This window comes from Myotis lucifugus, unplaced genomic scaffold (genome assembly GCF_000147115.1).
Source record: "Myotis lucifugus unplaced genomic scaffold, Myoluc2.0 scaffold_190, whole genome shotgun sequence".
NCBI lineage: Eukaryota > Metazoa > Chordata > Mammalia > Chiroptera > Vespertilionidae > Myotis > Myotis lucifugus.
The window spans coordinates 898,290-911,842 of record NW_005871238.1 but is presented as its reverse complement, the minus strand read 5'-3'; the positions used below and the strand labels follow the sequence as shown (position 1 = coordinate 911,842).

The 13,553-nt window shown below is 41.7% G+C and overlaps 1 protein-coding gene across 1 annotated transcript in view; it reads left to right on the top strand.

Moving 5' to 3' along the window:
* Nucleotides 1-6,783, top strand: part of SPTA1 (spectrin alpha, erythrocytic 1) — a 67,950-nt gene extending 61,167 nt beyond the window's left edge. Inside the window, exons 46-52 of the mRNA XM_023760708.1 lie at nucleotides 858-875; nucleotides 1,366-1,417; nucleotides 2,471-2,658; nucleotides 3,806-3,859; nucleotides 4,911-5,057; nucleotides 5,802-5,946; nucleotides 6,658-6,783. Of these exons, the coding sequence (XP_023616476.1) occupies nucleotides 858-875; nucleotides 1,366-1,417; nucleotides 2,471-2,658; nucleotides 3,806-3,859; nucleotides 4,911-5,057; nucleotides 5,802-5,946; nucleotides 6,658-6,783 (730 nt within the window). The remainder of the gene's footprint in view (nucleotides 1-857; nucleotides 876-1,365; nucleotides 1,418-2,470; nucleotides 2,659-3,805; nucleotides 3,860-4,910; nucleotides 5,058-5,801; nucleotides 5,947-6,657) is intronic.
* Nucleotides 6,784-13,553: the final 6,770 nt, after the last annotated feature.

Genomic DNA, 13,553 nt, shown 5'->3' with positions numbered 1-13,553 from the left:
TTTATTGTTGAAATTATCTTTGCATTTTACAAAGTACTTCTCTGTCCAGTAACTCACTTAACTTTTAGAGCACACTGGAAAAGTATACAGAGAAGACCTTATTACCTCTGTGTGAAAAGAAGTTTAGTAGATGCATTGATGGGCTCACGGTCACATGTGTATTTATTGACACAGCAGAAGTAGAGCACATTATAAACATCTAGTGTGAAGCTCTTATGTTGCTTGACTAAAGCTGTGATGAGGATCAAGTGAGATAGTATATGCTAATGGCTTTGATTGAATCCAAAGTGTCCTATATGTGAAAATAACATTTGTCACATCTTCTAGGGCAAATGACCTTGAAAAAGAGGAGACTTAGAAGGTGTAATATACATTAGAATAAATGGTCTAAATTGGTAGACTATTCAGTAATTGGGTCAGATTTGTGGAATTTTGAGAGTTAAAGAAGTGGTTTGGACAATCCATGATATAGACTGTTTCTACACACCACTGATAAGAACAAATCACACAATTAACAAAAGGAAAGTCAGTCTCATGGCCAAAAACACCTGAGAGAAGGCATAAGCAACATAGCTCTTCCTTCTCTTCCTTTGGGCATCATGTGCCCAACACCGAGCATATCACCTGACCACCTGAGCTCTCTCTACTACAGCAAGTAGATGCATGGAAGGCTGTTAGCTTCTTGGTGTGAAAGATACTTTGGAAACAGTGGATGGAACATGTTCATATGTTTTTGGCTACAAAAGAATTTAGAATATTTCATAAATCTGAAGTAAAAAAGATTGTTAAAGTAATCCATATTAACATATGATTTCCCTTTCTTTCTTCTGATTCCTGTTCCGGACCTTCATGTCCAGGGCTTATTTTCTGGATGGGTCAGTATTTTATGTTACCACGTTTGTCTTGTTATCACATTCGGGAATGATTAAACAAGGAGACCTTACTACTGGGGCATCTCATCTCATCTCATCTCAATCTGATGATGCCTCAATAAAAATGTGGGGTGAGAAGGAGAAGCATAGTACATATATTATTCTGGCTCAATACCCCATTAGATGGAGTCTTGCTGACATTAGGTTAAGAGTGTGTTTGAGAATAAGAACTAGGAGAAAGACCTGGAATCCTTCTCCTAGGCAGAGAAGAGCTAGAAGGGGCCTGAGTTCCTTCTCATATGTCTGGCAAGGTGGCCAATGGGCAGAAGGGTTGGTTTCGTGAAAATTTGGTGTTGTGTAAATTTATTTTAGAGAGGCCAAGTGACTTGGAAGAAGTTGCAGTAGAGAAATGTAGAAGCTCTGAGTTTGTCTGTCTTTGTGAAATATGGACCTCTGATATTATAAGTAACTTTTTTGTCTGGTTCTGAACTAGATCTTTGCTCAAAGAAACAGGAACTCTGGAATCCCAATTGGAAGCAAATAAAGTAAGTAATGTTTATTCATTAGGTCAAGATATTTCCAGAATTATAAGGAGTACTTAAAGGAAACTCTTAAAATAAACACTTTTATGTAAATTCCCTGGCCTGAAAGTCAAGAGCCTATGGCTCTGGTGCCAACTCTGCCAAAATGTTATTCTAACCATTGGCCACCACTTTATGGACATGTTTCCTGAACTCTCTAAACTGTAATTTCTGTATCTATGTAATAATGTTAATGATATTTCTATTATAGAGTTACTGTTATTGATTAAGAGGAAAAAGTGCAAGGCTGCTAGCTTACACCTAGAAACATTGACAATTTTGTAATTTGATAATGACAATTATTTGATAATGCAATTGAATCTAGATGATCTCTTAACAATTGGGTAAAGCATTGGGCTACCGCTGTGTTTCTTACCCTTATTTCATTGTTGACCCCTCTAGGAGAAAATTTTAACTAATTACATTGTATTTCTTCCTAATGAGAGGTTAAATACTAAAGAATAAGACATTGTCAGACAGGGAGTTCTTGTTCTGGTCAAGAAGGTAATTGGTGTGCTGGCCTCCTGCCATGACCACATCAAAACTACAATTAAATTATAGCATAATCAACCTGCAGAACCATTTGAATACTAGCCGAACAGAGGTGTTATTACTAAGGATACAAAGAAGAAGCCACCCTCCAGATGATAGGAAGAGGGGAAGAATTAGAGCAGGCTGGATCCACAGCCATGTGTGCCAGCTGAGAATCTGGTGGGATATCTCAGCTTCAGAAGTCTCCACTGAGGAGCAAAGGGAATCCCAGCATCTACCATGTTCATGGATTGGAAAAAATAACATCATTAAAACGTCCATACTACCCAAAGCAATCTACAGATTCAAAGCAATTCCTATCAAGATACCAATAGTTTTGCTGAATAGTTTAGTTATCATGGGGGACAGGAATATCCCTGAAAATAATTGAATGGAAGCAATTAGAGGAAACTCATCCATTTCTTATTTTCACTCCCCTCCCTAGGAGTGGTGCCCTGGGTGACTCTCTCTCTTCTCATTTTCCAGAGGAAGCAGAAGGAGATCCAGCTGATGAAGCGCCAGCTGACCAAGATTGAGGATCTGGGAGACAACCTAGAAGAGGCTCTGGTTCTGGACATCAAATACAGCACCATTGGGTTGGCGCAGCAGTGGGACCAGCTCTATCAGCTTGGGATGCGAATGCAACACAACCTGGAACAACAGATCCAAGCCAAGTACTGGGAACCTATGGGCAGGGCTAGGGAAGGGTGTGGATGATACTAGTTTTAGGTAGTTAACTCCAAGGGCTAGAATTTGGGGTACTGGTTAAAAGTACTCCTTAAGAGCGAGTACACTCACTGTATTCAGAAACAATATTCTCTTTACTGCCCCACAGAACGGTTTCTCTTTATTCTATTATGCAATAGGAGACAGTGCTCTCATTGTCCTAAAAATACCCATCCGCCACTTCTCGAATTCCTTCACCATCTTATGTAATCTCTTCAGAGAGCATTCCCCTTTGTAAATTTTTCTCTAAAATGTCTAAGATGCAAGAGATAGTCAGGATATGGAGCAGAAAAGCAGAATTCATTTTTTCCCTAAACAAATTAATTGTCTTAAAGAAGCTTTAGGTTTCCATAGCTTTTTTGGCAGTGTTATTATCTAAATCAGAGATTTCTGTAAAGAGTTTGATAATAAACATTTTAAACTCTGTGAGCCAGGCCCTGGCTGGGTAGCTTATTTTGTTTGAGCACTGTCCTGATACAACATGTTTATGGGTTCAATCCCCAGCCAGGACACTTACAAGCATCAACCAACCAATGTACAAATAAGTGTCTCTCTCTCTCTCTCTCTCTCTCTCTCTCTCTCTCTCTCTCATCAATTTTAAAAATTAAATTTTGTGACTCATATAGTCTCAGTTGTAACTACTCAACTCTGCTATTGTGGAGAGAAACCAGCTATTGATAATTCATAAATGGATGAGCATGGACCAATTCCAATAAAATATTATTTATGGACATTTAAAATTAATGTATGCTTAACAAAGCATTCTTCTTTTTTTATTATTTCAACCATGTAAAAATATAAAAACCATGAGTAATGCTGCAATGAACATGGTTTCACACAATGCAATACACAGATGATGTATCATAGAATTGTACACTTGAGATCTATATAAACTTATTAACCAATTTCAATTTAAAAATATAAAAAACATTCTTAGCTCATTGACTGTACAAAAGCAAGTGACAGACTGGATTTGGCCCTAAAGTAGATGACCCAAATAGTGAAACAGTCACTAAAATTTCTATTTCATGTGACATAGCTTCTGCTTTTCTCTGTTTTGTTTCATGAGGTAATTAAGTTTTTTTTTTCTTTCAGAGATACTATAGGTGTGAGTGAGGAGACACTGAAGGAGTTTAGCACAACCTATAAGTGAGTATCCTATATAATAAAAGCCTAATATGCTAAGTGTCCAGTCGTCCGGTTTGCCATTTAACCAATCAAAGTGTAATATGCTAATGATATGCTAAGGCCACTCAACCACTCGCTATGATGTGCACTGACCACCAGGGGGCAGACAGTTGACTGGTTGACCAGTCGCTATGATGTGCACTGAGCACCAGGAGGAAGATGCTCCGACCAGTAGGTGAGCTTGCTGCTGGGGTCCGGATGATCAGGACTGAGCAAGACAGGCCAGACATGCCTTGGAGCCCTCCCATGGTCCCTCCCTGGCTGGCCATCCCCCTGCATCCCTCCCTGGCCCCGATCATGCACCGGTGGGGTCCCTTGGCCTGGCTTGCACCCTCTTGCAATCTGGGCTGAGGGACCCTTTCCCCTTCCGCCGAGTGCACGATTTCATGCACCAGGCCTCTAGTAACTTTATAATGATTGGTTCTTTGTTTTTCAGACCATTCAAAATAAACCTCAAATACATTTTTTCCCTTCAATGTGGCTTATTAGGATTTTAAATGAAGATCTAGATATGTTATTTAGCTTTAACTTGTAGTTTATAATATGTCTCTGAAATTCCTAGATTTTAGAAATACCTTTTTTATGTTCAACATTTTATCCTTTTTCCTCCAAACATTAGGTTTTAAAAAAGTGTAGAAACACAGGCAAGCTGTCCACTCATTTCTTTGATAAGATTATGCTAGGCTGCCTGGCCAGCGTGGCTCAGTGTTTGAGCGTCATGTGACCTATGAACCAGGAGGTCACAGTTTGATTCCTGGTCAGGACACATGCCCAGGTTGTAGGTTTGATCCCCAATGTGTGGTGTGCAGGAGGCAGCCAATCGATGATTCTCTCTCATCACTGATGTTTCTACCTCTTTCTCTCTCTCACCCTTCCTCTCTGAAATCAATAAAAATATATTTTTAAAAGCTTATGCCATGTTAATAAAGCCCCAGCTGATGCAACAAAACTGTTCTTTTCCGTTGTTAATATGCTTCTCTACTGAACTTGATAAAATGTTTTTATTCTATAGACACTTTGATGAGAATTTGACAGGGCGCTTGAGTCACAAAGATTTCCGGTCCTGCCTGAGAGGGCTCAATTACTACCTGCCCATGGTGGAGGAGGATGAACCTGAGCCCAAGTTCGAGAAATTCCTGGATGTCGTCGATCCAGGGAGGTAGGAGGAAGACCAAGGCCAGACCAAACCAGGGACTGGGGCTTTGCAGGACGAGCACCAAGAGTAAAATAATCCATAGGCATTAACTCATCTTGAGAATAGGAGTGACAGTGGCAGAGACAATAAGTGAACGGGGCAGCTTTTGGGGCCCTTCCAGGATTAGCTCAGAAGTTCATGGCACTAACTGCAACTCAGGCACCAGTCCTGCAATTTGATTAATGCCTGCTTTATGTTTGACATGAATTTCCATTAGTTCTGAGAATGGAACTTGACAGAAGAGTCCCTTCATGTGTATAATGTCTTAGGAGAGGATCACTAACATGTAGGAGTGGGGGTGTTTACGCTTGTGAGGGTGGTGTAGAATCATAGAGGTACCACATTATGGTTAGGGACTAATTCTCTTTCATACCAAAACCAAAGAAGACCAGATATAGAGGTCCTCAAATCAACTTGAAGAGCTTGAGGTACAGATACAGGGTACTGGTGCTGATGGGAAATTCTGAAATTCTATATAGTGTGTCAGGCTCATATGGAAACAGAAGCTGGATCTTGGGAAACTGTTTATTTGGCTGTAAGGGGAGGAGAACGAGGGTCAAATAGATCATGGTCTTAGAGAGCTGAGTTGGAAGAGGTGCTTGGAAAATCCAGCTTCCCTCTGTCCCTGTGACACCAAGTAGAATGAGAATGGGACCTGTTTCTTCTCTGTGTTGAGAGGGCACAGCTCCTGATCCTTTTATCCGACAGGAAGGGCTATGTCTCACTGGAAGAATACACCTCATTCCTGATTGACAAGGAATCAGAGAACATCAAGACCAGCGATGAAATAGAGAATGCTTTCCAAGCCTTGGCGGAGGGCAAGAACTATATTACCAAAGAGGACATGAAGCAGGTACGATTCCAATTGCATCTTCCCTCATTATGCTCTCACAACAATCTAGATTTTGCTCATCTCAGGCCTGCTTGCCTACTAGCCCCCCCCTCTTTGTTTTTCTCTAGATATCATCTGCTTTGGTCACCATTTAATTTTGTGATCAAAATGCAGAGTCAACCTCTAATGCAGCGGTTCTCAACCTGTGGGTCGTGACCCCTTTGGCAGTCGAACGACCCTTTCACATGGGGTCGCCTAAGACCATCCTGCATATCAGATATTTACATTACGATTCATAACAGTAGCAACATGACAGTGATGAAGTAGCAACGAAAATAATTTTATGGTTGGATCACAACATGAGGAACTGTATTTAAAGGGCCAGAAGGTTGAGAACCACTGTGAGTCTAATGACTATCAGGGTCAATCCCAAACCTGAAACTCATTTTCAAGAATGCTTTTTATCCCATTTATTTAATAAGCCAAATTTAGGGAATGGGATAAGAAGCGTAGTCAAAGTGACATGGAACTCTTCAGGTAACAGCTGACTTGAAGAGATTGTTGGTTTTATTCATTAGGAATTATGAATTAATGTGAAAGGTATGTGATATGGACAGTGCTGGCTTTTTCTTCTAAAGTTCCTCCACTCGCTGAGTTTAGGGAATATTGGAATCCCAAGGAACCAGCTATTTTGAATTCTTATTACTGCATCTTTTTCCTCTTATGTTTCAGGCTCTAACACCAGAACAAGTGTCCTTCTGTGCCTCACATATGCAGCAATACGTGGACCCACGGGGCCGGAGCCACCCTGCTGGCTATGACTATGTTGGCTTCACCAATTCCTTCTTTGGCAACTGATAAGCGACTCTTACTAGATCACATAAAATCTTAGTTATGGAATTATTGGGGAATGAAAGAGGTGAATATAGAGGGTAGAAAGATAGTCATGTGTGTATTACATTTATTGCAGGACCCAAAAGAGAAACAGCCTTGGGAGATATAAGGCATTAGTAGAGTTGGAGAAGAGGAGACCAGGGCTTATTTTGCATGAAACTAATTAAACCAACTGATGGGTGCCAAGTTCTCTCTTTTCTAAAAAAAATAAAAAATAAAAATAAATTAAATTTATTAGGGTGCCGTTGGTTAATAAAATCATATAAATTTCAAGTATACAATTCTATGAGACAACAAGCCCACTACCCAAAGTAAAATCTTCTTGCATCACCAAACATTGACCCCTTTTACCTTTTATAAATTCCCTCCCATTTCCCTCCCACTTCCTTCTGGTAACCACAATACTGTTGTCTGTATCTATGAGTTTTTGTTTCATTTTCATGTTTTTTCATTTCTTTTTTCAATGCATCTTTATTGTTGAAAGAATTGCAGATGTGCCCCTTCCTTCCCCATTGACACCCTCCACCCTGCACTCGCCCCTCCCAGGCCTTAACTACACTATTGTCTGTGTCCATGGGCTATGCATATATTCACATAGTTCCCAGGTTAATCTCTCCCCACCTACCCTCCTAACCCTGTCTTCCTTCTGAGACTCTTCAGTTTGTTCCATGCTTCTATGTGTCTGGATTTATTTTGTTGATCAGTTTATTTTGTTCATTAGATTCCACATATAAGTGAGATCATGTGGCATTTATCTTTTCTCTGACTGACTTATTTCACTTAGCATGATACTCTCCAGGTCCCTCCATGCAGTCTCAAAGGGTAAGAGATCCTTCTTTTTTACTGCTGCATAGTATTCCATGGTGTAAATGTACCACAGCTTTTTTATCCACTCATCTACTGATGGGCACTTGGGCTGTTTCCAAGTCTTAGCTATTTAAAGTGTGCCACTATAAACATAGGGGGCATATATTCTTTCTGATTGGTGTTTCTAATTTCTTAGTAAATATCCCTAGAAATGGGGTCACTGGGTCAAAAAGCGTTTCCATTTTTTTTTTTGAGGAAAGTCCATAATCTTTCCCATGGTGGCTGCACCCACCAGTCTGCATTCCCACCAGTAGTGTACTAGGGTTCCCTTTCTCCACATCTTTGTCAACACTTGTCATTTGTTTATTCTGACAGGTGTGAGGTGATACCTCATTGTCATTTTAATTTGCATCTCTCAGATGATTAGTGACTTTGAACATCATTTCAAATGTCTCTTGGCCATCTGTATGTCCCCCTTGGAGAAGTGTCTATTTAGATCCTTTGCCCATTTTTAAATTGGATTGTTTGTCTTCCTTTTGTTAAGTTGTATGAGTTCCTTATATATTTTGGATATTAACCCCTTATCAGATGTCTCATTGGCAAATATGTTCTCCCATGCAGTGGGCTTTCTTTTCATTTTGTTGATGGTTTCTTTTGCTGTGCAGAAGCTTTTTATTTTGATGTAGTACCATTTGTTTATTTTCTCCTCAGTTTCCCTTGCCCTAGGAGAAGTAAAGAGATCCTGGTGGCTATCTCTTCAGCTTTTCCCCCAGAGCCACTAACCCTAGTCTCTCCTCAGATGATTCTAGTCCACTCTGCCATCCCTCCTCCAGAGCCTAAGGTGAGTGCTATGAATGAGATTTTGTGTGTGGCCCTTTAAGGGGGCAGCTGTGTTCTGGAAGATCTTCTTCTCTCTCTGGTGGACAGAATCTGTGCTGATCTTCAAAGCGAGATGGTATACAGGTGTCTCTTGCTGGCCTGTTGCTCTGGGTGTGGGTATATGTACCACCTCTTTTTTATTCAGTCATCTAGCAAAGGACACTGCAGTGGTTTCTGTGTCTTGGCCACCATGAATCATGCTGCAATGAACATAGGGGTGCATATATCTTTGTGAATAAATGTTTTCAAATTTTGGGGGTAGATACCCAGAAGCGAGATTGCTGGATCATATGGTAACTTTATTCTTAATTTTTTGAGGCGCCTCTATACTGTTTTCCATAGTGGCTGTACCAATTTACATTCCCATCTGTAGTGAATGAGTGTATTTTTCTTTTCTTCACAACCTCTCCAACATTTGTTATTTGCTTTGTTGATAACAGGTGTGAGATGGTATCTAATTGCCATTTTCATTTGCATTCTCTTAATAGCTAGTGAAGTTGAGCATCTTTTCATATTTATGTTGGTCATTAGTACATCTTTTTAGGAGAAGTTTTACTGACTTTTGTTTAAACATTTGGATACTATCCTATCTAATAAAGAGGGAATATACAAATTGACCATCACACTGTCACAAAGATGGTGGCCCCATAGCCGCAAGATGACAGTGCCCAGTCCCCTCAGCTCTGCCAAAGTCCCCCAGTCTTTCAGCCCCGCCCAGGGGGATGGCAGGCGCATGGTGTGGCCGGACCCCTGCTCAGCCGCCCAGCCACCTAGGACTGGCCCAAGTCACAAGCAAACCTCGGATGTCAGCTGCGTAGCCAATGCCTGAGGTGCAGGCAAGCCTTGGATGGCGGCTGCCTAGCCAACGCCTGAGGCACAAGCAAGCCTCGGATGACAGCTCTCCAGCCACCCAGGGCCTCCCAAGGCTCAGGTAACCAGGGCCGGCCGAAGCTTGCGCTGCTGACAGTGGCAGCAGCAGAAGTGTGAATGTGGGCATTGCCATCCCCTGATCACCGGGTCGCCTCTTGACCCTGAGGGCTCCCGGACTGTGAGAGGGAGCAGGCCAGGCTGAAGGACCACCCCGCCTCCAATGCATGAATTTTCATGCACCAGACCTCTAGTAGAATATAACAATGAAAAAGTATAGTATATGGAAAAACTGTTCTTAAATGTCTAAATTGCCTGATTATTAGTTACCAAAAATAGTTACAGTTAAAAAGAAGCAGAACCCAACAAGCCATCAAAATCAGTATTATTTAATGTCACACTTACCAAGTATGGAGACTATTTTTTAAAAGGTGTGCTTGTAATGACCAAAGTCAAAGGTGAGCAGGTTCCATTCCCCTCCCAACACCTGCCAAGGCCCAGTAAGATTATTAGACAAATGATGGGTCATGAAATGTTCTTTTAGACAAGGGACCATTAGCACCATCTTATAAAAGAGAGTGGGTACTATAAAGGCTAGAGAAGTTAATACTTATCTGAAGAATCATCAAAATTCCCTAAGAAGATGACACTGTCAGAGTTAATACAGCTTCTTCTGAAATCAATTTTGGCCACCTGTGCACCCAAGCAAAAAATGGTAATATTGGAATCAGCACACATAATTTATAAATATCCAACTTATAATATTATAACAATTGGAACTTGGATCAAATTTACCACTTTACTTCAGTGTTAAGTTCCTTATAATTTATACTCATCTTTTCTTGACCTTCTATTTACTTACCATAAAATGGAATCCCTGACTATTCTTACTAATTATCTTCTATGCAAACCATTGTTTGGAGCTGGCCTCTGAGCTCCAGCCATATGGTTATATCTGTGACTTTCTTTCATGATTCCTATTGCTTGGTTGGGACTTCAAAATTTTTCCACTCTTAACAGAACAATGCCTTTTGCTTGGTATGAACCTGTTTGATGTAAAATATTTGCCTGAAAACCATCTTAGTTTTGTTTCCTGGAGCTTGACCATTTCCCAGTACTTAATCTTCTCAAGTCACTGACTCTAGGTCCATATTGCTATCTTCTGCAGTCAGACACTGTGCCAGGTAACCACACTTTACTCTTCTTTGTCTGGTTATATTATCCTATGTAATAAACAGGGAATATGCTAATTGACCATCACGCCCTCACAAGATGGTGGCTCCCACAGCCACAAGATGGCAGTGCCCAGTCCCCTCAACCCCGCCGGGGGCCTCAGGTCCTCCTGCACCCCCTACTGACTGAGGTTCAGGCAAGCAGGGCCGGCCGAGGCGCAGGCAAGCCTCAGATGGCAGCTGCCCAGCCACCCTGGGCCTACCCAAGGCACAGGCAAGCCTCGGATGGTGGCTGCCCAGCAGCCCAGGGCCAGCCGGAGGCTCAGGTAACCAGGCTTGTGCTGCCAGCAGTGGCAGCAGCAGAGGTGTGATGGGGTGTCACCTTCCCCTGATCACTGGGTCGCCTCCCACCCCTGAGGGCTCCCGGACTGTGAGAGGGGGCAGGCCGAGCTGAGGGACCCCCCGTCCAATGCATGAATTTTCATGCACTGGGCCTCTAGTAACAAATAAGAGGCTGGACACCGCTGGCTCTGGCTTCTGCCAACATCAGCTAGGCAACAAACATGCAGCCCACAGTGATGCTGTCTAGAAACTCTAAATAATAATAGGTGGTTAGATTGAGTGCCGCAGGCTCACATCTAAAGACTTTATATTAATCTTCACTAAAAAAGCCCTATAAATAGCTGCTGCTATCATTTTATATTTTTTAGTTGAGAAAATGGAGGCACGGAAATGTTAAGAAACTTGTTCTAGGTCACACATCTAAAAGTGGCAAAATTAGACTCTAATCACAGAAATCTGACTACAGAGCCTCTGGTCTTAATTGGCTCTTTAAAGAGCCATTGTGTTGGGTGTATGTGGTCATGTTCACATCAAAGGAACTTCTCTTTCGCTGTGCATGCATGTGTGTACGTGTGAGCCTGAAAGGAGAATTTCTCTTTTTTAAGCACATTGTCACATTATTTTTTAAAAATATATTTTTATTGATATCAGAGAGGAAGGGAGAGGGAGAGAGAGAGAGAAACATCAATGTTGATAGAGGATCATTGATCAGCTGCCTCCTGCATGTCCCACACTGGGGATCGGGCCCACAACCAGGGCATGTGTCCTGACCAGGGCATGTGCCCTGACCTATGACCTCCTGGTTCACAGGTTGACACTCAACCACTGAGCCACACTGGCCAGCCCACACTGTCACATTCTTAATCAAGGGAGGGAGTTTTAAGCACCCACAGAAATTTTGTAAACTATTTTTGCCTGTCCCCACCCCAGATCAACTGTGACAATGTCCAAAGAGATAACTCCTAGAAACATCTTTTCTGAAAAATACCCCCAAGTGATTTTTATACCCTTTTTTAAGACCATTGCTTTTGAAAGTTAGATGGACCTTTGAGTATTACTTAGCAATCCTGGAATATCTTTACTCACCCTGCTTAGTGTGCATTTAGTGAATGTTATACTAGAATCTAGCAGCTAGATAACTGAATAGATTTCGGAAATAAACTTGCTCAGATAGCCTCAGGGCAATTGGGGTTTCTTCCTGCTTATGGTGGAAAAGACCCTAGAGGGCATGACCTTTCTCCCCTGACCACGGCCCTTTGTGCCATCTGCCTAGCTTTCCTACTTCTCTGCAGACTGTTCTCTTCTCTGGGACCTAGTTTCTTTCTTTCTTTCCAAACTTGATTTACACCAAAGCTCACCTGGGGTAGCATTTCTTCCCTGAGAGCAAGGAAAATTATGAATTTCTATCTGAAAAATGTCTTCCCAATATGTCCTTCCCTATCTCTCAAGTATTACTCCATTTCCAACATGAGTCATGTTAATATCATTTTCAAAATCTCTTACGTCCATAATTTTCTTCAGTTTCCAACACACTCTCAGTGTTCAGGTCTTTTTGCCTTTCTTTAGGATGACGTCAATAAGTTTCTCACTGATCTCCTGCATTTTCTCCCTACTGACATCCGTGATCTACTCTGCTGCTGAATTAAACATCCTATGGCACTCCCAGAGGCCACTCTATCCTTTGCTCACAGGGTTACTGTGTCCTGTCACCCACTGCCAAGAGGATCAAGTCTGAAACAACATATTCAAACTGCTGTCTGCAAAGGAATCTTAGCCCAAGCCAACTTCTCAGCACCATCTGTGAGACACTTTTAGTTCCTGGACTCTCTGAGACAGGCCTATATTATCTTGCCACTGACACTGCAGTTACTCTGTTCTCTCTTCTTAGCATATACTTTTTTTCTCACTCACTGCATTCAACACGTACTCATCCTTTAGGAGCACATTTAAGTGCTACCTCAGTCATAAAGTCTCTGGTTCTCCGCTGAGAATAACCTCTCCCTAAACTAAAAGCCACTATTACCTTCGCTTAGCACATTATCAGTTGCAGCAGCTAACAACTGGAATTATTATTATCCAGGTTTTGTGCTAAATTCTTTACATGTGTGATCCTGTTTAGTCAGCAAAGCAAGACTATTAAGTTGTAACCATTTTACATATGAGGAGACTGAAGCTGAGAAAAGTTAAGTGATTTATCCAGGGCCACACAGTAAGCGGCAGAACCTGTATGCAAACTCTTACCTGATAGCAGCGTGAATTAATTACACCTCTACTTATCCCTAAGAATGCCTGGCACTATGCATGACATGTGGTGGGTGGAAGGGGAACAGACACAATACAGGGTTACACCACAGATTCTAAAAGATGGTATAAGTGCCAGAGAGTGACCCAAATGAGGGGGTCTTTGACACCCACGATTATGAGGACATTACAGAGCAACAGCAGTTATCAAGAGAAATAGAGAATAAATATATTTTCCTAAAATAGAATCTACCCAAGTAGAAGAGCCAGTTAAAAGAAAGAAGGTAGCCCTAACCGGTTTGGCTCAGTGGATAGAGTGTCAGCCTGCAGACTGAAGGGTCCCAGGTTCGATTCCAGTCAAGAGCATGTACCTTGGTTGTGGGCACATCCCCAGAAGGGGGTGTGAAGGAGGCAGCTGATCAATGT